Source organism: Petaurus breviceps, unplaced genomic scaffold (genome assembly GCF_028583685.1).
Source record: "Petaurus breviceps papuanus isolate PSGF00001 unplaced genomic scaffold, PetGlider_PUasm1.0 91041, whole genome shotgun sequence".
Lineage (NCBI taxonomy): Eukaryota > Metazoa > Chordata > Mammalia > Diprotodontia > Petauridae > Petaurus > Petaurus breviceps.
In genome coordinates, this window is record NW_027187400.1 from 29,034,303 (window position 1) to 29,062,274 (window position 27,972).

Genomic DNA, 27,972 nt, shown 5'->3' on the forward strand with positions numbered 1-27,972 from the left:
TTTTAAGGAGGGGGCGGGGAGCGAATCTGTAGGAGGAGGGGAAACTAGCCTTGGACCTGCCATTGGGCACTGGATGGGCCCAGGAGACCTCAGGCAGCGAGAAGTGGCCGTTGGGAGGGCTAAAGAATTCATCCCCCCGAACCCGGGAGAATCGAGACTTCCAGTCGGAGAGGCACTACAGCCAGAAGATCTTAGCCTAGCAAGTTGGGAGGCGGAGATCTCGACCCCGCGACGGCGCAGGACTGGGGAAGTAGCGGTGTGGCAGAAAGACCTCAGCTCTGTTGGCTTCAGGGGAGAGACCCCGGTCCTCTGGGACTCTGGGGGAGGGCGGGGGGGAGGAGACCTCAGATCGCCGGGGCTGGGTGGGAGGGGACAAGAACGAGGACGGAGGGGCTCGGGGGAACAGAGACCTCAATACACGGGCACTCTGGGCTGCTGGGACCCTCGATCCATGGTCTGGGAGGAAAGGCACTAGGAAACCGATGGAGGAAGGAGGAATCCAGGTCTGTCTAGTCCTCCAGGTGGAGGGGGCACAGTAGAGTATCTTGATCGGGCTGGTGTCCGCGCCGCCCCCCCCCCCCATGCCCTACCCCCCCCCAGGCTGGGATCTAGATCTGAACGCCTTAGTCGTCTAAACCTGCCTCTGGGGGCTAAGGGAGGTCTCCCAAGGACCCTTCCTATGATGAGGGTCTAGAGTTGGGGGCTGGGGGCAGCCTGCTCGGGTTCCTCTCTTGAGCTACCCTGACCTAGATATCCGCTGAACAGGCAGGATGGGGCCCTTTAGCTAGAAGGAAGTGCCTGCCGCCTTCCTCTCAGTGGGAGGTGGGGGCCCTGAGGTGATCCAAGAACTGGTAGGCCAACCCTCAAGTCTCCCATGCCTGATCTAAACAGGGCCCTGGTCTCTCCAGTCATCCTCTGCCTCCAGGAGGGCCCAGGGTTGAGTGGATTGTCCCTGGTGGGCCCTCTGGCTTTTGGATGTTCCAGAAGTCCTGGTGCCCCAATACTCAAATATTGGTTACTATGTCCAAGAATTATATAAGGGGCTTTGGAGGCATGACGATCCTTGTCCCTGCCCCACCCCCTTCTCATATATACAGGGTCCCTTGGGCATTGGGCAAGCTCTCATATGAGGGGTGAGGTTGGTGAATAACCCCTTTATCCAGGATCCTCCCACTTTTTTTGCCTGCAAAGACTAGCGGAAGGTTTCTAGAATGTCCCCTCCAAGATGAGTGTAGAGAACATGATTTGGGAGCTGATTCTCAGGTCTGGTGAGTGTTGTTTGGGGGAGGCAATCAGCTTCTCCCCCCCCCACTCCTTTCCCAGGTATTCCTATTGGTGGTGATGGTAGAAGGTAATGCTCTGAACCCTGGCCATCAGGAACCGCCACTCCTTCTAAGGAGCCCCAGGACCTCCCCAGGGCTAAGCCCAATGTTCAACCAGAGCCCCCTTTCTCAGAAATCCAGACTTTGCTCAACTCCCCAATATTTTTGGGATGAATCAAGTAGACAGTGCTGTAGGAGCTGCCCAGCAGGTGAGAAGCTGCAAGGGAGGGGTCTGGGAGTGCTGAAGTGCAAAGTGGCAGGGCTCTCAGAGGGTTTAGGGTGAGATTTGTGAGATGAGAAGGAAGATTTGTGGGCCTTTGAATCAGCTGGGAGAATTGGGAGAAAGAAGGGCTGGGGATTCCAAAGATGGGAAGGTGGGGGGGCACCTTAAATCAATTGAGAAAGCTTTGGGGGCAGCATTGGGGCCCCTGCTCCCTTTTTTTACTCATCTGTCTCTGAGGGTTGGGGTTCTCATCTTTAGGGCATTTCCTGGAAGCTGCCTGCACTGAGCCCCAAGGTCCTTCCTCCTGTCAACCCTGCCACCAGGACACCTTCCTGTCTAGAGAGGACCATATGGCCATGCAGTGTGCCCGATGTCGACTCTGTGATGAGGATGGTAGAGTACAAACATTTAATTTCCTATGATTTTTCTTTCTCTATTCTTCCACTCCTCACCCATTCATTCTCTAGCTCTTTATCTCTCTGTCATTCTAACTCTGTATATCTATGTCTTTCTCTTGCTGTTACTCTCCCTCTCCTTCCCACACTCCATTCTCTTTATCTAGCTCCAATTCATTCTCTCTGTCTCTCTCTACCCCACTCCCCTTCCTTCCTTCCTTCCTTCCTTCCTTCCTTCCTTCCTTCCTTCCTTCCGTCCTTCCTTCCTTCCTTCCTTCTTCCTTCCTTCCTTCCTTCCTTCCTTCCTTCCTTCCTTCCTTCCTTTTTTCCTTCTTTCCTTCCTTCCTTCCTTCCTTCCTTCCTTCTTCCCTTCCTCCCTCCCTTCTTTCTTTCTCTCTCTCTTTCTTACTTTCCTTCCTTCCTCCTTCCTCCCTTCCTTCTTTCCTTCCTCCCTCCCTCCCTCTCTTCCTTCCTTCCTTCTTCTCTGTGCTGGTCTATCTTTGATTCTCTCTCAGGCTATCTCTAGATCTCTCTTCTTCTTTATTGATTGGATATTGGTCTCTTTCTGCTCTCTATGTCTGATCTGTTTTTAAGTTTCTTTATTGAAGTCAATTCAGCACACTCTAAACCAGGCATTGTGCTTTGAGGATGAAGTCAAAAATGCCTGTCTTCTGAAGGCGGGTCTTGTGTCAGGCCTCCGAGCTGGGCTGGGTCTCCTCCTGGGACTTTCCTTCTTCCTCTCAGGCCCTGCCTATCAGGTTGTTGTCCGGAACTGCTCCACCGTGGCCAACACCCAGTGTGGCTGTGCTCCTGGCTGGTTCCCTGAGTGCTCTGTAAACCCTTGCCAGTCTGATTCACCTTTCTTCTGCATTCGATGCCGGGACTGTGAGACACTACACCGACATACAGTCTCCCCTTGTGAGTCCCTCCCTTTCTCCTCTGTACCCTATAGCTTGGCCCTGATCCACTCATCCCTGGCTAGATTTGTCCCCAAATCTAATGTCAATTTCTTATGGACTGTCCCTAGGTTCTGGAAAGGACACTGTTTGTGGGAAATGTTTACCAGGCTTCTGTCAGGACCAGAAGAACAGTTGTGTTCCTGAACCCTGTCCCATGTAACTACCCTGCCCTCTGAGAGCACCCAAAATCCCTAACCAACTCCCATCTTCCCTAGGAGGTGCTTTTGCTAAAAAGTGGGTGGGTAGGGGAAGGTGTTCGTATGTACTGCAGCAAGAAGAAGGGAGGGGGATACTTGGAAGGGTGAAGAGGGCTCACAAAGCAACATCATGTTCTGGGAAATTGAAACCAAGCCACTGGGGACAGGGCTGAAGGGCAAGAGAGGAGGAAGTCTGGGTGTACATGGGTGATGGGGTAGGTAAAGTGTAAATATTTGATTTGGAAAGAGAAAGGACAAAAGAGCATAGGTTTTTGGAAAGATAGGCCATTAGACACAACTCCTTGGAGTCACTGCAGTCAGTGGCTAAATGGGCTAACAGCACAGGTGACGGAAGGAAGCTGTGTAGGTTTGGCTACTCAGTTCTTAGGGGTCCCAGTACAGACATGCAGACATCTTTAGGCAAACCCAATGTATGATAATACTCCTACTCCAACCAAAACAAAAACAAAAAAAGGGGGAGAAACTGGAAGGTGATCCTTTGCTTTACAGAAATATTGGCTTAGAATTCTTTACCCCAGAATATTTTGAATAGGATTTACACATTCACAGGGGACTAGCTGAAGTGTGAGTTCCATTCCACTATTTCTTTGCACATTCTACAGTACTGAGAGCAAAAAGGAACTGTCCACAGTGATCAGCCCAAAGACCACTCCCAGCCTGCCTCCCTACACCCAGTCTAAGTCCAAGTCTTCAGGTATCCACTGTGGGAAGGATTCTGGGAGTCATTCAGAGATCTGCTCTGGGATCTATAGCTCTAGGCAGACTCCGGGTGAAAGCTTGGCTGGACCTTCTAGTGCTTCTGACCTTTCTGGAGGTCAGGAGCAAAGGTAACAAGGGATACTTATTCCAGACCCCCTTTTCTCTCAGGCCTCTGGCTCCAGTACTTCTTGATGGTGCCCACATCCCTAACAGTTCTACTCTTGCTAGGATGGGGCCTGTTCTATAGCTACCGGAAATTCTGGGTCCCAAAGCCCCAGGCTCATTGTAAGTACCAACCAACAGCCTTTAGAAAGTACCCTTTCTAACTCCAATTCAAGGACCTCAGCCTAGATTTCCATAGGAGCTGGAAACAGGCCTTGAGAGATCCTGAAGAAGGGCCCTAGACGTGCTGGAGCCCGGTTCAACAATTGACTGGCTCCTCTTTTGTCTCAATTGGCAGATGAACCAGAAATGGAAGCCTGGAAACGCCAGTGGGTACGGAAGATGGGTGTGTCTGGGAGGTGAAAGGGTGTGTCACTTGGTAGACGAATCACTAGGATTGAGCGATGCCTGCCAGGTGAAGGGAATGCCTCTGGGCTTATCTTTTCTTTCAGGTACTCCACCCCTCACCTGTAGGCAGACCTTCCCTGCCGCTGAATAGGTACAATGAGGTGTGTGCACTACAGCTTGTGGGGAACCGTGGCCCTAGCAGCCCTCCACTGGCCCGGGAAGTCTCGGGCTCAGAAGATGCATGGCCTATGCTTTGGGGCCAACCTCCCAACAGAGGGAATGGTGAGCATGATGGGTTAAACGCCAGACTTCCTCTCTTAGATCCTGGATGGGGAACACAGCAATGATTATTTTTCAGCCCTTGGAGCCTATCCATCATGGTCCCGGGTCATTCCACCCCCTCCAGGCCACCACTTTCGAATTTCCCCCGGGCGGCCCCACTGCCAACCTTTGCTTCCAGGTCCTGGGGCCGGCACTCTCCAGCCCGGCCCACAGCTGTACGAGGTGATGGACGCGGTGCCGGCGCGGCGCTGGAAGGAGTTCGTGAGAACCCTGGGGCTTCGGGAGGCGGAGATTGAGGCAGTGGAGGCGGAGATTGGCCGCTTTCGCGACCAGCAGTACGAGATGCTTAAGCGCTGGCGCCAGCAGCAGCCTGCAGGGCTAGGTGCAGTTTACGCAGCCCTGGAGCGCATGGGACTGGAAGGCTGCGCTGAAGACCTTCGCAGCCGGCTGCAGCGGGGCCCGTGACCGTGTTGGAGAAGGGATTGACGCCTTATTGGCGCCCTGACTTTCTCCTCTCCAGCCGCGGGTCGGGGGCCGGGGAAGGAAAAAAAGGCGGCTCAGGCCCCCGAGGTGGCGGCCGCCGGAATCCCTAAGTATGGTTACTTAAGTCTGTAGACATGTTATGTCACTTACGTCGCCCCTGATTTGGAGCTGCTAGTCCCTCCCCTCCCCCTCCTCCCCCTCCTCCCTCTCAGAACCCGAGTTCGGGCAGACAGACACGCTTGTCTGTGCTGGGACAGAGGGCGTTAACCTCTCTCATCGCATGGAGGCTGGCCGCATCCTGCTAGTTTAATATTAAACGCCAGCTTTAAATTCACCTGTGAAAATGTTTTGGGTGTGTGGGGTGGGGTGGGGTGGGGCAGGGAGCGCGGGGTGGGGGGTGGGCACTCCTAGTTCTTCCAGGACGCTAAAGGTGTAATGAATTGAGAACAAGTTACCGGAGCGACCGTGGCTACTTGAACCCAGTAGTCTGGGGCAGGACTGGCAGGGCACTCAAAATATTTCTCTGTCCATTTCCCTGGGGGCTCGAGGCTCTGTCTTTCTCTCTAGGAAAGTTGAAGCTTTTGTTTCTGCCCCCCTCTACAAAGCCCCGCCTCCCATAGGGCCCCAGTCCATCCCTCCAGATCACAGACTTTGGCAGAAACAAGGAACAAGCGCAAAATGACTGAGTGAGAGAAACCCTTTCCCAAGCCTGGGACAACCGAAGGATTCCTTTAATGGAGGAAAAGAAGGGGCAGAGGACGTGGGGCTAGGGCCGAGGCTTTTCCACAGTGGGTGCCGGGAGGAAAGTGACAAAAACATTTAGAAAAAAAAAAGAAAACACAAAAGCCCCATCCTGCCCCTCTCCCCGCTCCTCCCCCAACAGTTCCCTTGGCAATGACCTAGGGAAGGGGAGTCAGGGTTGGGGGAGGGCTTACGGGGGTGACATGGCAGCTACGGAAGCCTGTACCCCAGAGGCAGCTGCTGACACTACGTGTGGGAAGGGAACACGTATGTATGGGGGGAGGAGGGGTGTAGGTGTCACGTGAGCCGCCCGTTCGGGCCCCAGGGTAGGTAATTTTCTTTCACTTTCTGGTAAACAAATGACTGAAAGCAAACTGTCTGAAGGCAGGGAGGGCGGGCCAAACCAGGGTGGGAAGTGAGCCTTGAACGTGAACTACGGGTTGGGAAAAGCCTGGATGGAAGGGGGAGGAGAATGCTAATTAAAGGAAAAACCTTTGGACCCCACAGGGCTGCAGTCCAAGCTCTCTGGCATAACCCAAACAGCAGTCTCCCCCAGCCCAGTCTGAGCTAGGCCAGCCCTACTGAACTTGGGGAGTAGGCGGCAGGGCGGAGGCTGCAGATCTGGCTGCACCCAGAAAAGGGGCTGGGGGAAACAACCACCCACAGGGTTTGAGAGATATGGTACATTTTGTCTTTCAGTGAACATGCAAATTATATGCAAACTAGCATGCAAATCAGCAGCGGTTCTCTCTGAGTCCACAGCTTGGGCACTTTTCCTATGCAGACTGCGGCGAAGTTTCCCCGGGGTGCTGGGGGGATGGAGGGGTAGTCTAGGGGAGAGGAAACCTACAGGGCCAGATTGCGGGGGATGGAGTGGGGGCTGAGAGTCGGAGAAAAACAGAAGGACGAGGGCTTCAGAGCCTGTGCTTGTGGCCAGGGGCAGAACCCAGACCATTTATCTCGCTAAGCCCTAGCCCGATCCTCCCTCCCCAATTTTCGCCCCCGCCCCAGCAGCTCTGAAGGAGGGGACGACGGGGAGAGTCACAGTAAAGGCTGGGGCAGGGGGGGAGGAGGGAGGGTCCTCGAAGCACCTAGTGCTTTGCAATGTCTCCTTTCTTCAGGATTATCTGTCTCTGCCAGGGCGCCAGTTTGGTCTCATCATACCCCAGTGTCCTGAGCTTCTCCGATTGCTCCTTCTCCCGTCGCTCCTCCTCCTGTCTGAGTTTCTCCTCCTCTTTTCTGCTTACGGAAGAATCCAGGATGAGGGAGGAAGAGAGGATGGGGGATGAACCTAGGCTACTGGGGGAAGAGCAAGTGCTGAGAGGAACAGAGGGATGAGTGTGGTATATCAATCATCCCCTGGGGAAAACTGAAGACTAGAGGCAGTCCGGCAATTTATGGGTGGTCAGAGAGGTCAAAAGTAATAGGGTCTCATGTGACAATAGGTCAGGTTATGGAGAGACAGATGAGGCAACAAAACAGATCAAGGTAATAGGTAATAGAACAGAGATATGTCAACAGGTCAGATTACAGAAGACAGAATGATGGTAGCCCCTCAGGTTATAGGAAAACCAAGAAATGGGCACAGCAGAAAAGATTATGGGGGAGAGAGGTGGACAATGGCCTAGGTTATTGGGCAGGGGGGGAGAAGAGGACAGGAATGAAAATAAGCAGCAAAGGTTACTAGGGGAAGAGATGTAGGGTTACAGAAGACAGAATGGAATATCTGAGCTACTTGGGAGAAAGGGGTATGAAAAACTTGGCCTGGGTAGCTCCAGGTAGGACAGGTGCCACACTCACCGTTTTTGCTCCCTGGAAAGAGAAACACATAGTGGGTTAGTAGTGCTTTTTCCCACTGCTGCTCCCACTCCGGTTGCATAGGATCCCACACCAACTCACTTTCAATGCCCAGCTTACCTCTCCTCTTCCATCTTCTTCCGAAGGATATCCCTCCTCCAGGCAGGCATGCTGGCCAGACGTGCTTCTTCCTCCTCATCCTGTAACATAACCAGAGGAGTTCAGGGAGAGAGTATGCAGTGCAGTGGGGAAGAAGTCAGAATCCAGGGGACGATTCCTTGTAGTTGGAGAGAGGAGGAAAAGGGCAAGGGTAGGCCTGGATCTTGGAGGTCTTAGCAATAGGGGGATAAAGACTGGGGAGCTGATGATGGAAGACCTTTGGAAGGGGGAAGTGGAAGGAAAAGTAGGAGAGGACAGTCTTTCAAGCTCTTCCTTATAGAGACCTTCAGGGCTAGAGATTTTATTTCCATAATTTTCTTTGTCTTTCTTTCTTTTTAAAAATCATTATACCTAGTATTTCTAATCAAGACCCGAAGAATCTGACTTTGGAGGTCTGAGACCTCCCTCCACTAAGGCAGATCACAACCCTTAATAGAGACTAATAATAGTACTTATTACTAGTACTAAATTATTACTACTAAATTAGTAGAGAAATCTTACAGTGACCTGAGACTTAGAGTGGCTAAGAGACATGTCCAAGGTCATAACGTTAACAAGTATCAGACTGGGGACTTGAGTGTAGATCTTCCTGGCTCCACGCCTACCACCACATTCACTACCTCTCAGAGTTTCTAATACTGTGTAAAATTATATTGGAAATGGTGAGTGACCTTGCTTTATCCCCGATCTTATTAGGAAAGCTTCCAATATTTCCTGAAGACAATTTGAATCTGAGAGTGCACTCACCTCATTTCCTACACCATACGCTTGCCAGCTGCCCCTCAACCCTCCAAGGCAGGGCTAGAACAGTGGCAAGAATAGGATCACAGGGTTAAAGGTGAAGTGGGTTGTAGGGTGACCACAACTTTCCAGAACCAACATCTGGGAGGAAGGGGAGAGGGAAGCCACACAGACCCAGCCTTAGAGCTTGGCATGGCAAGCAAGCTGTTTCAGATCTCATTGGGATAGACAAAAAGATATTTACAATATGACAAATCCTTGACACTTTCTTTGCCTTGAGGGTAAAACCTGAGAATACTCCAAGGCAGCAGGAGTGCTACCCAGGTATCCTGCTTGTCAGTTGCTTCACTGAAGGGCAAATAGTGCCCTTGCCTCTTTCTGAGTCCCAGTGTGTGGTGTATATGGATGAGCTAAAAGCCAAAGACAATCTCGGGCCCACCCATGGCAGGCACCTCTTCAAGGCAACATTCTTTATTATTCTGTGTAACAAGGAAGAGGTAATCTGCACACATCACACTGCACACAAGTTAGTTCCCCTAGCCCCAGGCCCTGATTTGGCCATTCCCAATCTCAGAGAGAAGGCAGGCCCTAGTTGCAAAACCATAGCAAGAGCTAGACAGGTCTGCTTCCTTAGTGGTTCCAGGACTGGAGGCCTTTGAACAAAATGATAGATGTGAATCTGGTCTGCAGAGTGGACAATGAGACCTCTCTCTGGAGAGAGGATCCTCTGCTTTGTAGAGAATCATCCCTTGGAGAGGATCTACTCCCAGGCCTCTGTGACTGCCCTGGAAGCCACCTTGGACAAACCTGGGAGGAAAGCTGGAGGCAACTTTATATCCTATCTCTGTCCCAGTCTCCTAAAGACACCACAGCAGCAGCCTGTCCCTCAACATAAAGGCCCTCGCCCATTATGGCCCCTCCTGACCCAACTATATTCAGCTTTAGCTCAGTTGGGCTTAGAATTCCGGACAAATGGCCCAGCCCTGCCCTCACACATCCAGTTCCCATTTCTATAGCGCCGTAAGTCGTAGGTCAGGGTGGATTCCACCATCCCAATGGACAGCTGACTTGACTTTTCTTTCTGTCTGCTGCTACTGCTCAAATGTCGAACAACTCGGCTTCCTTCTCCTTCCAGAATGAGAAGCTTCGGTCGATGTAGCGGCAGATATCTTCGTTGCTGAATTCTCCCATCTCCGCTACCAGCTGCAGAGAGTCAGCCCGATTGAAAGGCTCTGTTGGAGCCAGTGGAGCGGCTGGTGGCCCGGGACTAAGTGTGGGCTCCGTCTGGGGCAATGGTGGTGGTAGCGGGGGAGGTGGAGGTTGAGGTACAGGAGCTGGTGTCTGGAGCTGGGGCAGAGGCTCCTCAGCGGTGGTCTCTGGGCTGTCTCCAAAGAATGCCTTTTTCAGGTCCTCAAAGCCATCCTTCCAGTCCCGACGCCCAGCCTCCACCTCCTCCAGCACAACTCTGTGGAAATGGCGGATGAGCTCCCAGGGATGACTGCCTAGCCGGTCGAACATCTCATAGCACAGCAGGTGGCGGAACTTGCGCTCCTCGCGGCTCATTCGCATCTCCAGCAGCTGGAAATAGCCCAGCATGAAGAGGTCCAGGGTGAGGCTGTCGTAGCAGGCAGGCACCCCACCCACATGGGGCAGGAAGTGCTCGGGCCAGTACAGCCCCTGCACCCGGCTCAGGCGGCGCAATTGCCGGGAGGGCACATGGCGCATCAGACTCCGCCAGTGCGCCAGCAATTTGCCTACCACGTGGCGCTGCTTCATGAAATACAGCAGCCGGTGGTCATTACCAAGGCTGTGATGGGCTGGCTTCTCCAGCACCTGCTTGGGCGCAGGCTCTGGGGCCCCCGCTGCCACCACCCGGGGCAGCAACCTGCGAAGGCGGGCCTGGGTATGGCGCCGGGGGCCGCTGAAAGTCCATTTGCGCCAGTGCTCCAGGAAGAGGTAGACGATGCGCTCTTTCCGCATGTCGATATAGTCCTGGACGCCTCGAAGCTCGGTGGAGAGGGGCGGGCTTTGTGTTAGCTGTTTGGGCTCAAAAATTGTCACCTCGTCGCCGGGCTCCTCCGGGGGGTACAGGCTAGCTAAGGGGTCTTCGGGGGATGATAGCTCTGCCGGCCCCAGTAAGAGGCTCTCAGGCCCATTGGCCGCTGAAGGACCATCCACCAAACGCCCTCCCAGGCATGGCTGGGCCATGCTTCCCGACACATAGTCTTCCTCCAGGATGGGCTCTCGGCTAAAGACGTCAGAGACCGTGACGCTCACGGGCAACGAGAGCTTGCGTGGGTACCAGTAGTCGGCCTCCTGGCTCTGCATGCGCATCTCATAGTTGGCTTTGAGACTCTTGACTGAGACCCCGCACTCCAAGATCTCGCGGGCCACCTCCTCCCGGCTGCAGCTGAAGGAGTAGGAGCGGCCGAGGCCCACCGCCCCTGCGCGCCAGTCCGCCACAGGGGCCAGGGGCTGCCCCGTCTCCGCAGTCACCAGGTCTGTGAGGTGGGCCGGCCGACCCCCCAAAGTGGCCAGCAGTATGGCCATGCTCCTGAGCAGAGTGGAGATCCGGCTGCACCAGGCGGGCAGGTCGGCGGCCCGGCCCTGCATGCGGCGGGGATTGACTGTGAACCGGGGGCTGGACAGCGCCGCGGAAGCGGGCAGCAGCTGCTGCAGCTCCATTTCCAGCTGCTCCAGCTGCGCCTCCAGCTTCTGGGCCTTATGCATCACCTGGAGGTTTTCGATTTGTTGTTCGATACGGTTGATGTCTTCTTCAGTCATGAGCTCCCCGAAGGGCCCCAGCATGGCATTGTGTGTGTGGGAGAACCTCCAGCCTTCTGGTTGGTAGCAGCAGTAGCCAGCGGTCAGCTAAGACGGGGAAGAGAAGAGAGGGGAGGAGAACGCAGGTCTCCCTCTGGCCCCACTCCCGGAGGCCCGCAGGCAGCACACCCTCAGCCTTTACATATCCCGGGTGGTGTAATGGTAGGCCGGGCCGGGCTGTGCGGGTGGGCCGGGCAGCAGCCAGCGGAGAAGAGGCTTCAGCCAAGGAGGAACAGAAGCAGGGTGAGAGCTCGCTGCAGCCCACTCCGGGGCACTCTGGTTGACCGGAAGAGTGGGCCAAGTCGGATCTGGTTCGCTGCTGCTGTGGACATGGTCTCTGGGCCTGGTCGCTCATTACACCACCAAGGGAACATGTAAAAGGCATTTAAACCAGGGTCCTAGACAAGCCCCTTCACTTAGCCCAGATATAGAGCCTTTTCCTGGGCTCAAGCTAAAGGCTAGAACTGACAAGGCCTCAGTTTAAAGGCAGTCAAGTCCCTTCCACCCAGACACCCCACAAGGATCATGCACCCCATGCTGAGTCCCTTGTGTCCCTATCCAGTGGCATCCTGCTGTAATCCTTTGAACCCAAATGCCCCCTGACTTCCTGTAACCATAGTCACCATTTTTGGGAGGCTTTTCTAATTTGATTTTTTGGTTTCTTTTCTGACTCTAACATCGATATTTATTATCTAAGTGAGAGAAAGCACTGGCTGGGGGGAAATGTGGGATTGGGAATTTCTGACAGCATTTCTCCTTTTTTTAACAGGAAAGGAAAGGAAACCCTGGTGGGAGCAGGATTTTCTTAACCTGGGGACTGTATATTCCAGGGAGTGAATGAACTTGAGTGGGAAAGCTTACATCTTTATTTTCAATAACTTTTAACTGAAATTGAGCATTTATTTGTATTTTACATTTAAAAAAAATTAATCCAAAACGGGTCCGTGGGCTTCCCTTGGATATTAAAGAGTCTATGACACATAAAAAAGTTAGGAGTCTCAAATTCATATTTTGTGGGCTGAGGATTCTTGCAGCCTGGACCTACAGCACCTCTCTCAGAAGAGAGGGCTACATAAATGTCCTTTTGGCCCTTCAATCTACTAAAAACACAATTGTTTGTAACTGATAGACTTGTTGGCAAATAGTCCCTGAATGTATGACTTGGCTATCACTCCTGTGATGATGGCTGAGGTCTCCCAAGAGTCACCCAGATGGTGACAAAGAGCAGGGAGGGACTAAAGGAAGGGGACCAAGCAAGGCTTCTGGTCTGGGGGAGCCAGTGAGCAGGGCCAGGGTCTGAATTTGCCAGGTGGTCAAGAAGGGGTGCTCCCCAAGAGCCTATAGGCTAGAGGAAGAGTGGGAAGGCACTAGTGACCAGGCCCCAGGCCCACCTTTCGTCTCTGCTCCTCTTCCTCTTGCATCTTCATCTGTAGCTTTCGAACCATCACTTGCCTCTTCCATTCAGGAATGGGGCGCCCCTGCTCATCATGTGTGGGGATCAGAGTCTCGACATCCAGATGCATGTTCTGTGCCTGAGTCAGCGGTGGGGCCACACTGCCATTGAGGACAGGCTGATGGGGGCCTCCGCCTGCCCCAGGAATGGAACTAGCTGGTGGAGTGGGGCTCCTGGCCCGGGATAGTGATGGAGACAGAGGTGGAGCATCTGTCTGGAAAGGGAAGGCATGGTGACCGAGAGCACTCCAACTGCAAGGTCCGGAAGACCGAGGCCAAGGGCGAGAGTTGGAGGAAGGGGCTCCACGCCTTACCAGGGAAGAGGGCTGGCCACTGCCTGAGAAGACTGTGGTGAGGCCCTTGCTCTGTGGTGTTGGCTTCAAACTCTTTCCTGCTTTGATCTCTGCTAGGAGTTCAGAGTTGTCTCCTGTTGGGGACATCATATTGAAGGACTTGGTACCTGGTGAGAGAAGAAGATACTGAAGCATGAGGGACCCCAGCCTAAGCCCTGTCCACCCTCTCCAAACCCAGACAGTCCTGGCTAGCCTGTTTTAGAGAAGAAGGCCCAGGAAAGGTTGAACAGGACCCAGGCATCACTTGAACCAAGCCCAGTAAGTAAGGCAACACTCTGCTTGGGGTAGGCAGTACAGCTTTCCAGCAAAGACAGGAATCCTGGAGGATCCCTCTAGTCCCGACAGGAGTAAAGCAACACTTACACAGCCTACAGCTCTGTACCCAGACCAGCCTCCTTACCAAGCAGCTTTCTCCTCCCTGCCCTGAACCCTCTGCTTCTCCTCCACCCACCACCTCACTTCTACTAGAGGGGTCAGCCAGTACTTACGAAGTGAGAGGGAGCCAACTTTACTGGTTCCAGTGGGGCAGTCCATGGATGAATGCCCCTGGACACTCATCGTGAACCTGGCTAAGCCCAGAGGTAAGGGAAGGTGTGCCTGATGCAGCAGGGTGTTCACCCTGATCTGTGATTCCCTGGCCAGCCACCTGACCTTTGTTCCTTGGTTCCCTGGTCTCAGGGAGGAGTCTCCCTGAGTGTCCCAGACCCACCCCTCTGCTTCATCAGCAAAGCTTGGTGATCCTTGAACTAAGTTGTCCTGGCCCAGGGCCCTAGGAACCCTGGATCTCACTAGACCCAAGTGTCACAACATTTGGCACCTCTGCCCCCTTCTCAAACAGGTGCATGCAAGTGCAAGCTTGATCTTCACACACACACACACACACACACACAGCTCTGTACCTAGCCCTGATAAAAAACTCAAATTCTCTGGAGAGCCAGTCCAGAAGAGTAGTTCTTCATGGAACAGAGAGATGGGAATGTATGGAATTGAGATATGTGGTGGGGGTCAAGGAAGGCTGGTGTTCTTGAGGGGGGCAAGGAACGCTGGTGTTTTGGGTGATGTCCCAAGTTCTGTGTGATAACATGCAAAGTCCCAGTTTCAAGTTTGCATTTCCTGGATTGTGTCTGGGGGGGGGGGGGTGGCAGAAGGAATCAAGGAGTTCTTGGGGGAAGGGATTGGAGTGGAGTCAGGAGCAGATCATTCTCTCCTCATCTTGGTCTGGGGGAGGGGATATCTAAGCACCTCCGGAAGGGGCCACTGGAGAGGAAGAAGGGAAGTGAAGGTGAAGGGGAGGGACACAAATGGGAATTATTTTCATAGGCAAAACTGACAGGAATGTTGGGGTGGAGGAAACAAATCCACTGATTCCATGGCAGGCTCTTCTTCCTGGCATACCAGGGAGGGCTTCCCCCCAGCACCATCTGTCAGAACAACACTCAGTCATCCATTGGGCCATCCTTTGTCCCATTTATACACCCCAAGTCCACCATCTCCTCTCTCCTGTCTGTGCCCTCCCCGAGCCCTAGTTTAGGCACATCAAGCATAGACAGAGTACAAAGCAGGCCTGGTACTCACTTTTTCTGCACCTCAAAGCTCTGACTTCTAGGAGGGAGAGAGAGAGAGAGAGAGAGAGAGAGAGAGAGAGAGAGAGAGAGAGCAAGCAACAGAACAGAATTAGGAGAGCTATGGAAGAGTCTGAGAGCCTGGGGAGAGCAGAGAGAGAGCAAGCAGGATGTTGGGTTGTAGGTAAGACAATAGACAGGGTGGTGCCCAAGGGAACAGAAGAGAGGGGAAAGAAAGGGTAGACAAAGGAAAGAGAAGGGAGGATAAGATTATCCTAAAGTGTGTTTCCCATTCTTTTTTCCTAGCCCTCAGTCTGGAAGCATGTTTGGTGTGTTCCAGTCTGAGTGAGGAGGTGCACCTATCTCAATTTCCATCCCTTACAGTGCCAAGAAGAGCCAGAGGAGGGGAGGGGTCTTTACATCTGACACTAGAGCTGGGTCTCAGGGAATTATCATAGGTTTAGAGCTGGAAGGGCTCTTAGAGGCCATTGAGTTCAACCTCTGCATTTATTGATGAGGAAGTGAGATAGAGTGACTTTCTTCGTGACTTGCGCAGAGTTCAACAGCTAGTGTCTAAGGCAGCATTTGAACCCAAGTCTTCCTAATTCCAAGTTCAGTGGTCTATCCTCTATTCTCTTGGAAGGGGGACTGAACTCCAACATTGCCCAGTTTTTTTGATGTTCGTGTATGGTGTGAGTGTGTGTGTGTGTGTGTGTGTGTGTGTGTGTGTGTTTGTAAAAACCCAGACATTTTCCTTTGGTCATAGATCTGATAGCCCAGCCACCCATGGCCTGAATATCTGAGCCTGCCTGAGTTTGCCACAGGCTAGGTCACTGTAAACCCTAGGATTCTGAAATGATGAAAAATCCTTCTGTAGGGATGGGAAGACAAGACTCTTACAGTCATTATTTTGGGTGCAGCTAGGACTCTCTCAGGCCCTTTGCAGAGGACAGACATCAAGTTTGTGAGTCTGAGGATGGTTCCCACTTTAGGAAACAGGAAGAGGATCTAGAGGCATAGATTTCAGGATTTTCTAACCCAAATTACCACTTCACACTGGGGAAAACAGCTCCACTTTCTCCAGGAGACCCGTGAACCCTCTGTAGTCTCAGGGGCTAAAGAAGGGACTGAGAAGAGGAGCCAGCGTTAAGGAAGGCAGGAGGAGAAGTGGGACACTGGATGGAAGCATTAAGAAAAAAAGTTTATAGGTGTAAGAAGCAAGGACCTTTGCATATAGGAGTTTTGATGGAAATGGGAAGAATGTAAACTCCTAGAGGGCAGGGCTTGTTTCACTTCTGTCTTGGTGTTTTCAGTAGCACAGGCCAACTTCTATGAGGCACTTATTGAATGAATGGCTGGTTGGATAGCTAGCTGGGGAGCAGATCAGAAAAGGGACACACTATAGTCTACTTGGGTGGTTCTGGGTGTCAGCTGGTCACAGCCCCAGGTTACACATCAGGCTAGCTTCTGAACAAGACTGATGGAGATGAGGGGGCTCTCCACATCTTTCACCTACTTGTGCCCAGATTCCACAAACCATGATTTCAAAAGTCGTTTAGTTAGGCAGGTAAAACTGTGGGCCCCCAAATACTGGGGGGGGGGAAGAAGGGGAAAATACAAGCATTACCCAAAGTTTTTTTTTTAAAATTATCCATTGGTTTGAATTAGATATGATAGCTCTGACCTTTTTTCTTTCAAGGGAGACATTGACTGAGTGCTGATACAAGGTGAAAAGATGACTGTCTAATTAGATCCTTCCTCCAAAAACAAGGTTGGCGGCTGGGGTGCTTTCTCTCCCCGCCCCATCACCCCCAAAGAGCATTATCCAATCTATACAGCACAAAAACCACCACCATGCTTTGCAATCTCTCTTCTCCAAGTCTGAGTCCTTCGCTTACAAGGCCCCCACCCCTATCGCTCCCAGTCCCCCGTGTCTCCCGGGTAGGCTTCCCATCAGACTGAGTCCCGGTACTGGGCTAGGATCTCTGCCACCCTTCTTCCCGTCCCCGGCTTCCCGAACTCACTGCCCGTAGAAGAGGAGGAGCGGCGCTGGCTGCAGACAGGCCCGGACCCTTCGATGGGCAGAGGTGGCGGTGGGGGTGGTGCACTCAGGGCTTCGGGCAAGGGTGGGGGTGGAGGCGGGGGAGGGAGGTCCCTGGACACCCTGTGGTCTGCGACACTGCCGTTGTGAACGTGGCTACCGGAGAGGAGAGCGGCCTGAGGGCATAAGGAAAAGAGAGTTGACCAAGCTGTCGGAGTCTCGGGAGCTGGGCTGGGGACAGCTCGGAGTCCTGCTCCCGGACACGTGGGGACTGGGGGCAGGAGGAGGTAAAGCCCCTTGGGTTGGGGGCGAGACGGGACAGGGGCAAGGCTGGGCTGGGCTGCGAGGCTCTCACCTCCTCGCTATGGGCCATCCCCAGACTGGCTGCCAGGGGCTCCCCAGGGCCGTAGCCGAGCTGGCGGTAATAGTCCCCGGTGCTGGGCTGTTTGCCAAAGCTGCGGGACTTCCGGCCCGAGTCCACCCGCCGCAGCCCGTCGTGGCCGTCGCGGGAGCTCAGCTGCGAGGGAGGGAGGAGCGCCGAGCGTGGGCTTCGGGTCCGCCGGTGGGGAGACAGCACCCTCCACCCTCGGTGGCGGAGGCTTGGCTTCTGTCTAACCCACCGCCTCAGTGGAACTAGCTGAAATCTCTCCCTGTGCCAGCCAGAGCTGGGGGTATCTGTGGCCGCGCCCCCCGGGCGGCCCTGGGGAGGGGAAGCAGATGCGATTGGGGAATGCAGGGGAGGGACAGGGCTCCCCTCTGCTCACACGCGGTTCAGGGTGGCTGGCCGGGCCTGGTCCTGAGGTGAGGGAGCCAGAAGGGCTGCTCCCAGACGGCTGGGCTAGCCCCCTAGCGCAGGGGACGAGTAGGGAAAGTTGGTTGGGCCAGGGGGAAGGATTCTCAAGAGCCTCCGCCGGGCCCTGTCAAGGCCTCCGGGTTGCTAAAATCCAACTTCCTCGACGGCTCGGGCAGGCCCCAGAAAGCTCAGCTGCCTAGGGCTGGTTCTCCATCTGTGGCCCGTGCCCAGAGTCCCGCGCCCTTCCCAGGATACGCGGCCCTTAGTCCCCGAAGAGCCCCGGGCAGAGGCTGCCCTACCTGCGACTGTGCCCGGTGACGCCCCGCTCTGCACCTGCTAGCGGGGGCGGCGCGGACCCGACACCTGCGCTATCCGATCTGCCCTCTCAAGTTACAACACCGACCAACGGCCTCTCTCCTATGCTACTGGGTCCTGACAGCACCCCACCAATCCCCGGCCACTGGGCTCCGCCCCCCTCCTCCAGCCCCCCAAGTGGGGCTGCTACCTAGGGATTTGGGCCACGCCCCGTCACAGCAGTCCCCTCCGACCCCCCCACTCCCCACAGCCCAAGCCTGCCAGATGTTTGCCTCACTCCTAGGTTGGAGGCCCTACTGTCCTTGAGCCCCTCTACACCTATTTCCCACGACAGGCCCCACTACGCTTTGGTACCCCAACTCAAGGTAAACTGCTGGGGCCCTGGACACTCCTGCCCAGCTTTGATGGCTCTGCACCTTTCAGAAAACCGCACTCCGACAGCTCTCAGACAGGGCCCTGGAGGACTAAAGCAGAGGGCCCACATTTCTCGAGCTCCTCCCCGCCCCGTGTCTGTCCCAGTCCATCTCGGCCCCTCCGCATCTGGAAACCCATAGCTGTAAGTGACACCGGCCCCTGCGCCCCATCCTCGGGTTTCAAGGCTCGGGTGACAGCCTCAGGTAGCTCCCGCCCTGTCCTGACTCGTGGAGGAGGCCAATCCCGGCTTGGGATCGCGAGAAGTCAGGGAAGGGGAGAAGGCGAAAGGACGGAGCCCCCTGCCCCTGCCGCTCTCCCAAGACCAGCCGTCTGGGTTTACCGCTTTCTGCCCCGCCCCTAGCCCCCGGTTCCCATCAAGGGCTCTGCTGACGGGCTCACGTTGCAGGAAACGCGACACCCGTGGATTTATTTTCTGGGCCATCCTGCCCCATCCTTCCCCCCAGTTCCTTGGTCTCCGGCCCCTTCCCACGAAACTGCTCTCTTTGGAGGCGGAGCTGGCCATCTGTCTCGCCTCTGCCCCGCCCAGTTTAGTCCTCAGTCCCATCACCAAAGCCCTAACCGCTTCCTTCCCTCTCCAGTCTGGAAACAAAGAAGGAGGCGTAGGCTGGGAGGACTGGGCCGGGTCCCACAAAGGACACTTTGTTGGCACTCCCAGGCTCTCTGGCCTCCAGGCACGCACGCACTCACACACTCCGACAGGGAGAGATGGACAGACACGCAAGCACACACGAATACGCAGCTCTAGGGGCCAGGCAGGACACACCCAAAAGCGCTGTTGCGCCCCCACAGTGGTACATCTCCCATCAACTCGCAGACTCTCGGGCAGACACAAGCGGACTAGGTTTCCCTCCCTCCGCCCCTCTCCGAATCCCAAGGGACCACGGGGCAGGAGATACCCCGGCAGAGACTCTTGCAGTTATGGGTCGCTATTCCATACTCCCTGCCCTAACCTCTCCCTTTCCCCACCCCACAGGCCGAGGCTTCCAGTCGGGCACTTAGTCTGCATCCCTGTTTACCCAGGGGAGATGAGACCATCCTTTCCTTCCCCCGGAATGCCCCAAGGCTCCCTTTCCTCCGTGCCTCAGTTGGGTACCCAATCTTCCTGGTACCAGAGCATCCCCAGGGATAGTCCTAGATACAGGGTAGGTCCAGGCACAGACATATAGCTTTTGCTGGGGATAGATGGCACCCCTTTCTTTCTGTAGCTCCACCCCCACCTGTACCCCCTATTTTTTAGTGGCTGGAGAGCTAACCCTACACCAAGAGCAGAACCAGTTCCTGTCCCTGCCTCTGCCCTTCCCCCTGGAGAATCGAAGTCAGCATTGCTTCTCTCCCTTTTGGGGCTCATTCATTGCCTCTCCTCACTTGCTGCTTCCCTTCTCATGGCTGGAGCTATGTCCAGGCTTGCTGTCCTCCCTGACATCTACACAACACCTTCTCCCTCCTTTCTATCTTCCTTTCATAGCCTCCAGTTTCTGGGGAGAGGTGTTTTCCCAAGTTGCTGCTAGAAAGCCCGGAGGCTCACAGATGCCTAAGGACCTCCCCTGTTATCATCTGGGAAATGTGACACTGAACACCTCCTTCCACAGCCCCTTTGTGATCTCTTTGTCCCCCTGGGTCACCTTTGCCATTCACTATAACAGATCTCTCCCCTACCCAGGTCCTTTAAAGAAGTTCTCTATATAGCTTTCCCCACCTAGAGCTTAGACCTTCCCTTCCCCTCCCCCTTCCTTCTCATAACCTCATAATAGGACAAGCAGACATTCAAAATCACTTTCCTTGGAGGATTGGATGGCTCCTAATAGATCCAGGCCTCAGTTTAGGAAAGCATCTTTCCCTTCTCCCCCCACCGTCACCCTCTGGATGAAGCCCTATCCTGAGGCTGTAGATTGATCCCATCTCCATTACCTCCCTCTTCAAGGCCTCTTTCTCCACATGCCGAAGTTTGCTCTTGGCCTGAACGTAGATATCAGCTGTGTGCTGCCCACTGGGGGGCTTGGGAGCTGGATAGGCAGGAGGGGGTGGGGGCATCTGAGTGCCAGGGGGAGGGGGAGGGGGAGGAAAGCTGGGTGGGGGCGGTGGGGTGGCGGGGCCTCCCTTCTTCCTGCCATGAAGGCCCATCTCAGGATTCAGCATGTCCATGTAGGTCTGCATATCTGTGACAGTTGAGTTTCGAAGCCCTGCCAGGAAGGGATGGAAGAAAGCAGGGTGCTGTTGGGAGCCCAGCTGGAGCCCAGGGAGATTTGGCGATGGGGCAGGCATGCCCTGTCTACACTATGCACAAGAGTATCTTGTGGATCCCCTGAGGCCCTTCTTGGGTCATGTTTTCAAAATCAGCTTTGGGGGATCAGGGAACAGCTGTAATTCCTGAGCCTGGGGAATTCGGTATTCCTGAATTGCACCTCTTCAGCCTAGTTTAGGTAATCTCTCCACCTTCATCTTCAACTGGCACTAGGGGAACATTTTAGAGTTTGCCAACTGGGCAATCAAAGCCACAGCAGAAATCCCAGGCCCTGTTTTATCAAGTCCCTCACAGTAGAATATCCCCACCCTATCTTCTTTCCATTTAGCCAGTGGACATTCTCAATATGACCTGTTCTCTTTTATGGAAAAGAACCCCAGACCCAGGACCTTGCAGCACCTCAGTAAGTGAGCTGGGAGTGGGGCAAGTTCACAAATCTCTCACTTTAACAGGAATCATCTTCCTAATGTGCTATGAACTCCAGAGGATGGTCCTTAGAGGCTCAGGAGCTAGGTGGAATCACCCCAAGTCTCAAGAATGTTAAGCTGTCCCAGAATGTTGGGAAGATGGAGAATATGAGGGGGGCAAGGAAGTGTTGGATAGGGTTAGTGATCTGCCCTGGAAACCAGATCTAACTTATCATGGGCAGACCCCTACCCCTGTGCAATCCACCTTGCCCTATTCCCAGCAATGATCAGCATGAGAGTCTCTTGGGGGGCATGAGGGATACAACAACTCCCCAAAACCTACTGCAACTCACCAAGCTTCGCTAAGGACACAACTGACTGGAAAGAACTGAAGACTTCTGGACTAAGGCCCTGTGTCCAGACACTCAAGAAGGGGATAAAGGCAGAGCCCATGGCCCCAAACAATGGGATGGGATCAAAGAAACCAAACCTTGCCCATAGCCAAGCCAGAGACTCATTAGAGTATGACTGGATATTCCTATGGGAGGGAGTGTGTGCATTGTGTGTATGTGTATGTGTGTGTGTGTGTGTCTGTGGTCAATCTGTGCATCTTCATGGATTGTCTAGGGCTCCTACATCAGTCTTTCTTCATGATGGGGCTAAATAATGTTGTGAATTTAGGAAATCCCCCAGGAGGAGGCTGTGGTGGACAGATCTGGGACAAGAAGCTACTTCACCCTGAGCAAGTCTGAGGCAGGGAAGGGGTGAGGAGTGGACAAGGGAAACCTAGGCTCCCTGGACTGGTCCTGAGACATTTCCTTCCATCTCTTACCCCCTTCATAGTAAGGCTGATCTCTAGGGTTGCCCCCTACTCTTTCTGAACAAAGCTGGGAGGCTCTAGGGACCACAGGGGCTGAAACACAGCAAACCCATTTACTGAGCCCTGGCCCCTCTATGCGGAAGAAGTGCCCTATAGCCAAGCACAGTCTACTTCATTCCTGTCTCTCCATCTGCTGGGTACTCACTAGGCCCTGGGCCCCCCAGGTGGCCTCGGGTGCTGGAGCGGCTGGAGGGACAGGAGTCATAGTTGGAGAGAGTACTGGTGGGAGAGCAGAGGTCGAAGTGTGGGGGCTGAGCTGACATGGTGGTGTTGGGTGAAGACATGCCCGAGTCTGGCTGCTTGCCCTCTGGTTCCCCAGATGGATCTCGGGACAGGACTCGGTGTTCCACACTCTGGGGAGAAAAGATAGGGTGTGACAGCCTTCTCTGTCTCCAGGGTTCCGGTTCCCTTGTTGTGGCCCAGGAGTCCCAGAATCTCAGAGCTGGGAGGGACTTCAGAGGCTACAGAGTCCATTGCACACCTGACCAAGAAGCTCCTTTACGGCCTGCCTGCACAGGTGGTTATCTATCCTACACTTGAAACACCTTTAGTGATGGGACTCTCTCTACCTCTCCCTCAGGGCAGCCCATTCCATATTTGAGCAGCCCTAATTGTTAGGGTATTTTCAGTACCCATTAGACCAAGCCACAGGTCCAAGTCCTGAGGTTGAGTCCACTCCTTCCTCCTCTCTCCTGGGAAGGACTAAGAGGCCAAGAACCCCCATGGCCCATGTTGCAGGTTCCCAGAGGGACTATTGCCATGCCTAGACATGTCTCGGCTCTGTTGTTGGTGAAGATTCTGAATCTGGGACCTTGCCTGGGAACATCCAGCTGTATTAGGTTGTTGGAGAACTGAGCTGAACCTTACCTTGGACCCCTTTACCTATTTTATCATCCCATCTCTCCCTTCTGAGGCACCTTCCTCCCCCTCCTTTTTTTTTTTTTTAAAGCAATTGGGGTTAGGTAACTTGCTCAAGGTTGCACGGCCAGGTGTTTCTGGGTGTGGTGCTGAGTGTCTGAGCTCGGGATTCGATCTCCAGGTCATCCCAACACTGGAGCCGGTGCTCTTACTTGCTGTGCTACCTGGCCACCCCAACCTTCTCCCCTTTTTGAACAGCTACAATTGTTATGAGGTTCTCCCATTGGCAGGGGTCTCTAGAAGATGGAATCACAAAATTCCAGAAGTATAAAGAACCTCAGCAATCAATCCATGCCTGAAATGGCTGGTCAACTAGCCTCTGCTTGAAGACCTCCAATGCGCAGGAGTCCACCACCTCCTGATATAACCCATTCAACTTATTCAACCTTAAGACCTGAGTCTGCCTGGAGTTAAGAAGACCTGAGTTCAAATCTGGCCTCAGACACCTGCCAGCTATGTGAACCCAAGCAAGTCACTTAATTTTGATTTCCTCAGTTTCCTCAACTGTAAAATAGGGATAATAATAGCACCTACCTCACAAGGTTGTTGTGAGAATTAAAGGAGATGTTTGTAAAGTGTTTAGCACAGTTCCTGGCACATAGTAGACACTTAAAAATGTTTGTTTACTCCCCTCCCTTCCTCTCTAATGGTTAGAAAGTTCTTTTTCTTCCCCTCGACATCAAACCTGAAATCTCCTCTTTGTAACTTCTCCCCAAGGAAGTCCTAGTCCAGGGTGCAGATACCCCAGAGACAAAATGAAGGAATCTATTCTCTCTCATGTGATAATTCATTAACTACTTGAACACAGTTATCACAGTCCCCCCCTAAGCCTTCTCTTCTTCAGGCTTACATCCCCAATTCCTTCAACCAATCCTCACATGGCAGTGTGATATAGTAGAATCAGGGATCCAGGATATCCAACTAGCTGTGTGATTGTGGGCAAGTCATTTGCCCTCTTGGGACTACAGTTTCCTCTTTAAAATGAAGGGACTAAAATAGATGATTTCTGTTACCTTCTCACTTGAGAATTCTAAGATTATGATTCTTAGAGGAAGGGGTCATGCCTAGTCACCCTAAGTGGACCAAAGCCAAATGATGTAGCTTTCACATGCCAATACTTGGATCCTGGTCATGGTAACAGGGTAGGATTCTGCCTTTGCCCAACTGCTTGATGTGTCATCAGAAAGGGGTGATGAGGGCTCCCACTTCTCCATGCCCCCAGGTGCCTATCTCTAGCCAGAAACAGGAGGGAAAGGTCAGACCAGGGTCTTCAGTTTATTCCCCACAGAATTAAAGAATATGCATGGAAAGGGACCTCAGTGGTCAGCTAGTCCAAGCCCTTCCTGTATTAGTTTCCTTTATAACGTCTGAGACAAGTGATGTGTAGTACTTTCTCTTTATCATCCCCTCTTTCCCTTCTGAGGCACCTTTTCCCCTTTTTGGACAGCTCCAATTATATTTGGACAGCTCAAATATGTTTTGTTACTTCTACTTATGGCTCTAAGTTTGTCCCTAAAGAGTCAAGGAGAATGAATCCAGTACTGTATCTGAGAACAAGCCTTCCAGGAAGGGAGGGTTCTTCCCTTTGCCCCATCGCCAGCTCTGAGATGTGGACCTGGCATCTACCCTTTTCAGAGGATGACATCTTTGAATGGGTGTTGGGAACCAAGAAACACATCGCATTTATTCCCAGAGGTCAAACCTGGGTAGATTGTCCAACTCTAGACTGAGTATCCACTCTAATATTTGAGTTGCTGCCTTCAGGACCACCTTATACTCTGCCGGCAAACAGAATTTCACCTCTGCTCTCCTTGGCTTATTTCTGACTGCTACTAGCCTTTGGGTAGGAGCCCAAAGAGGTCGAGAGTAGGCTAGGGCCAATTGTCAAAGAAGATGGTAAAGGTGCTTTAGCTATATCCCTGACTCCTGAAGCCCTCCTCTGGACACCACCCACCCTGATGCCCCTCGGATTGCCCAGACCCTTGTTCTAGCCCTGTGCTCTCTATGTCTAGTCTCCCTCCTCAGGGCCCAGGATTTGCTGCGAGACTGGGGGGATACTGCTTACATTACCCATGTTGTTCTCCGGATTGCTGGTCCCTGGCCCGCCGGGCAGCCCTTAGCTAGCTCAGAGAGGAGAAGGATGTCTTCTCTGCCTTGGTACCTCCGCAGCCCCATGCCCCCACCCTTCTTGCCTGCTAAGTGTCACGGGTCCTCAGGGAGAGCCTGCTGCCTGCCCCGCCCAGCGCTGGGTTCCAGGTAACGGCCCAGCTGCTGCTTGCTTATTGGACTCCATAATGAGGGACTCAATGAGTATTTTCCTTTTCTGGGGCAGCAGTCCTTGGTGACTTTCAGTCTATCACTGGCACAGCTGGGGCCAAGCAGGCGATACTCAGAGCAGGGTGAGGGGGTGAGGATGGGAGTGAATAGCTGGGGCTCAGGACCTTCTATAGGCAGGCCCTTCCCACTGCTGGCTTCCATGACCCAGGGCAAAGATGGATGGGGATGGCCTGAGCTTGAAATGACCTCTCTCCCAACTGGCCTCAGTGAACACAAGGGATTGGTGAGGAGAGGTTGGGGAAGGAACCTGTGTGGAGAGAGCCTTGGATTGCAAGGCCAAGGATTAGGATTCAAATGTCAGCTCTGCTATTTACTATGTGCATTTGGGAACTGTTTATTCATTGCATCAGCTTCCTCTTGGCAAAATGAAGGGATTGTACTTCTATGCCATTGGAACCCCTTGGTAGCCTGGGGCAGCCTATGGACCTCTTCTGAGAGGAATGTCGTTAAATGCACAAAATAAAATGTTTAGGGTTACAAAGTGAAAAGATGTCATTTTTTCTCCTATCTCAATTCATGGACTCCCTGAAATCTATTCATGGACCCCAGGACTAAATAATCTAAGGTCCTTTCTAGCTCCTCATTCTAGGACCTCATCACCTGGCTTCCTGTCCTACCCCTTTGAGAGAAGGCAAGTACTTCAAGGCTAGCTCCTGCCCTGCACTGGCAGCATCCCAGGGGAAGGACTTGCTCATACCATGTTCTCCACAGTGCGAAGGTAGCGGGTACAGTGGCTGTGGCCGTTATAATCCGAGAGGTCGGCAGCTGTATAACCATCCCGGTCCCGGATGTGCAGCTCTGCCCCATTCACCACTAGGATCTGGCAGCACTGGAGGAAGAATGAGGGGTGCAGTGAGGGGGGCCCCACTGGGCCAGGTGAGCTCAGATATTTGCCCTATACAATGTGTGCATGTGTTCTTAAAGTTGAGGGGTGGGGAGACAACAAGGTTACCCTCGCCTTAAACGTCCCACCATTAGGGGAGGTCTCCCTGGGATTCACTGGGGACTCAGGTGTGATGGAGGCTGTTGTGCTGGACCTGGAATCAGGGAGATCTGGGCTTTGGTGTGTGTGTGGGGGGAGGGGCTGGATTTAGTTGGGAAGGAAGAAGAGGGAGAGGCTGGATCGTGCTCCCATCATAACCCCAGCCCAGCTTGAGCCCCTGATTTCTGGCTCTCTTTGACCTGGCCTGACCTCCAGCTCCCCATTCTCAGCAGCATCGTGCAGGGGGGTTCCACCCCACAAGTCAGTGGTTATCTCCCCACCATGCAGCAGCAGCCAGCTGAGAACCTTGGCATGACCCCGGCTGGCGGCAAAGTGCATGGCAGTGGCCCCGTCATCATCTTGCTCCGAAAGGCTGATGTCAGTGCAGCTCACCTGGCATGAAGGGCAAAGGGAAGGTCATGGGGCCAGCCCCTCCCCTGTCTCTCCCTTCCTCCTTCATCCCTTAAGCCCCTGGCACTTACCAGCCACACAATGATGGGGCTGTGGCCCATCTGAGCAGCAGCGTGAAGAGCGGTCATCCCGTCACTGGCACGTGTGTGTGGGTCAGCCTCACACTCTTGTACCAGGTACTGTGTTACCTCCAGGTGGCCCTCCTGGCAGGCCAGGTAGAGTGGTGTGGCACCATTCTTGGTTTGGGCACTTATCCCCCTGGGAACAGAGAACACACACACACACACACACACACAGAGCAGCCCTCAGAGAGATATACATTCTTCCTTCTCTCTACCTGTCCTTCTAGACACCTTTTCTCCTTCCTGTCACCTCTTCTCCACCCAGCCTCTGTTGGCCCTACCACACTGAAGTGAGGACCGGTGTCACCCAGTGAGGTCCCCTCAGATGGTCAGCCCTCTGTCTGCCTATCCTTCCTTAGGAAGAGGAGCTCTTACAATTTACAAGCTGAAATTGAAGGACAGGGGCACGAGTCTGTGACTTGTGGACTCCCTCACAAGCTCCAGTAACAGTGCTGGAAAGGTAATAACTGAACAACAGATGCAAAATTCACTGTCTCCCCAGCCCCACTTCCTGGATTTTCTGGCTTCCTCCAAGACTTGACTTAGTGCCTTCCCCTCCTATCTACTCTGTTTATACAGTATCTTCTATGTGCCTACTCATTCATATATTGTTTGTCCAATTAGAATGGGAGTTCCTTGGCCTCTAGCACTGATTTCACCCTTCTTTGTATTCTCAGCACTTAGCACAGTGCCTGGTACACACAGTGAAGACTTAGTAAATGCTTGTTGACAGATCCACTCTACTGTTCTTCATCACTTAGGACTTACTATTGTTTGTCCTTCATTCTTGAAGAGGATCATGACATCAGGAAAGTGATGCCATGACTTGCAAGTGAATTAGATAGAAGTGAGGGAGGGCTGGGCAAAGTCCCCAGCCTCACTCTCTCCTCTGGAGCCATTTGGGTCCAGTGGCCAGATATGGATTAGGACAACTGGAGATTGACCCCTCACTTAGGACTCACAGTGTTAAAAAGCAGTTGAATTCAGATTAAAGGCAATGATGAACTTTGGTTCCAGAGGACAAAAGATTAAAAAAACCAATGACCTTCTCTTGGTGGAGAAGGGGAGGGAGACTCTAGGTTCCAAGTGTTACATGTGTTATCCGATCCAATTGCTGCGTCGATTGGTTTTACTTATTATTTTTTCTTTGAGTCATGAGAGTTCTTGAGGTTATTGGGAAATGTTTGTGATATGAAAAAAGCAAAAATAAATCAGAGAGACAGAGAGAGAAAGAGAGAGAGACAGGGAGACACAGAAAGAGAGAGAGACAGAGAGAGAGAGGGAGGGAGGGAGGGAGAGAGGGAGAGAGAGAGAGAGAGAGACAGAGAGAGAGAGAGACAGAGACAGGGAGAGAGAGACAGAGACAGGGA

General features: G+C 53.2%; 3 protein-coding genes across 4 annotated transcripts in view; 1 reads left to right on the forward strand and 2 right to left on the reverse strand.

Annotated features, from left to right (window-relative positions):
- Nucleotides 1-434: 434 nt before the first annotated feature.
- Nucleotides 435-5,398, forward strand: TNFRSF25 (TNF receptor superfamily member 25). 2 transcript variants are annotated; one of them, XM_069078377.1, is made up of 9 exons: nt 435-1,531; nt 1,804-1,938; nt 2,685-2,858; nt 2,968-3,055; nt 3,720-3,811; nt 3,985-4,101; nt 4,277-4,311; nt 4,431-4,608; nt 4,787-5,398. In XM_069078377.1, the coding sequence occupies exons 1-9, from the start codon at nt 1,342-1,344 to the stop codon at nt 5,071-5,073; spliced, it is 1,296 nt and encodes a 431-aa protein (XP_068934478.1). In that variant the 5' UTR covers nt 435-1,341; the 3' UTR covers nt 5,074-5,398. The 2 variants fall into 2 exon arrangements, with proteins under 2 accessions (XP_068934478.1, XP_068934479.1); XM_069078378.1 differs by lacking the exon at nt 3,720-3,811 and having other exon boundaries at nt 2,968-3,030.
- Nucleotides 5,399-5,537: 139 nt separating this feature from the next.
- Nucleotides 5,538-27,972, reverse strand: part of LOC138153863 (espin-like) — a 49,850-nt gene continuing 27,415 nt past the window's right edge. Inside the window, exons 3-15 of the mRNA XM_069078276.1 lie at nt 26,552-26,738; nt 26,280-26,462; nt 25,785-25,916; nt 22,001-22,185; nt 20,212-20,518; nt 17,116-17,277; nt 16,744-16,936; nt 14,733-14,759; nt 13,119-13,264; nt 12,744-13,019; nt 7,750-7,829; nt 7,633-7,644; nt 5,538-7,071 (exon numbers count right to left, since the gene is read on the reverse strand). Of these exons, the coding sequence (XP_068934377.1) occupies nt 6,924-7,071; nt 7,633-7,644; nt 7,750-7,829; nt 12,744-13,019; nt 13,119-13,264; nt 14,733-14,759; nt 16,744-16,936; nt 17,116-17,277; nt 20,212-20,518; nt 22,001-22,185; nt 25,785-25,916; nt 26,280-26,462; nt 26,552-26,738 (2,038 nt within the window). The 3' untranslated portion in view covers nt 5,538-6,923. The remainder of the gene's footprint in view (nt 7,072-7,632; nt 7,645-7,749; nt 7,830-12,743; nt 13,020-13,118; nt 13,265-14,732; nt 14,760-16,743; nt 16,937-17,115; nt 17,278-20,211; nt 20,519-22,000; nt 22,186-25,784; nt 25,917-26,279; nt 26,463-26,551; nt 26,739-27,972) is intronic.
- Nucleotides 9,628-12,729, reverse strand: LOC138154269 (espin-like protein). Its single transcript, XM_069078869.1, has one exon. The coding sequence runs from the start codon at nt 11,335-11,337 to the stop codon at nt 9,628-9,630; it is 1,710 nt and encodes a 569-aa protein (XP_068934970.1). The 5' UTR covers nt 11,338-12,729.

Excerpts from the sequence above, each read along its gene's own strand:
- LOC138154269 (XM_069078869.1), bottom strand. The coding sequence starts at position 11,337 with ATGCTGGGGCCCTTCGGGGAGCTCATGACTGAAGAAGACATCAACCGT.
- TNFRSF25 (XM_069078377.1), top strand. The coding sequence starts at position 1,342 with ATGGTAGAAGGTAATGCTCTGAACCCTGGCCATCAGGAACCGCCACTC. Across the intron at positions 4,312-4,430 it reads AAGCCTGGAAACGCCAGTGG|GTACTCCACCCCTCACCTGT; the intron begins GTACGGAAGATG and ends CTTTTCTTTCAG. Across the intron at positions 4,609-4,786 it reads ACCTCCCAACAGAGGGAATG|GTCCTGGGGCCGGCACTCTC; the intron begins GTGAGCATGATG and ends CTTTGCTTCCAG.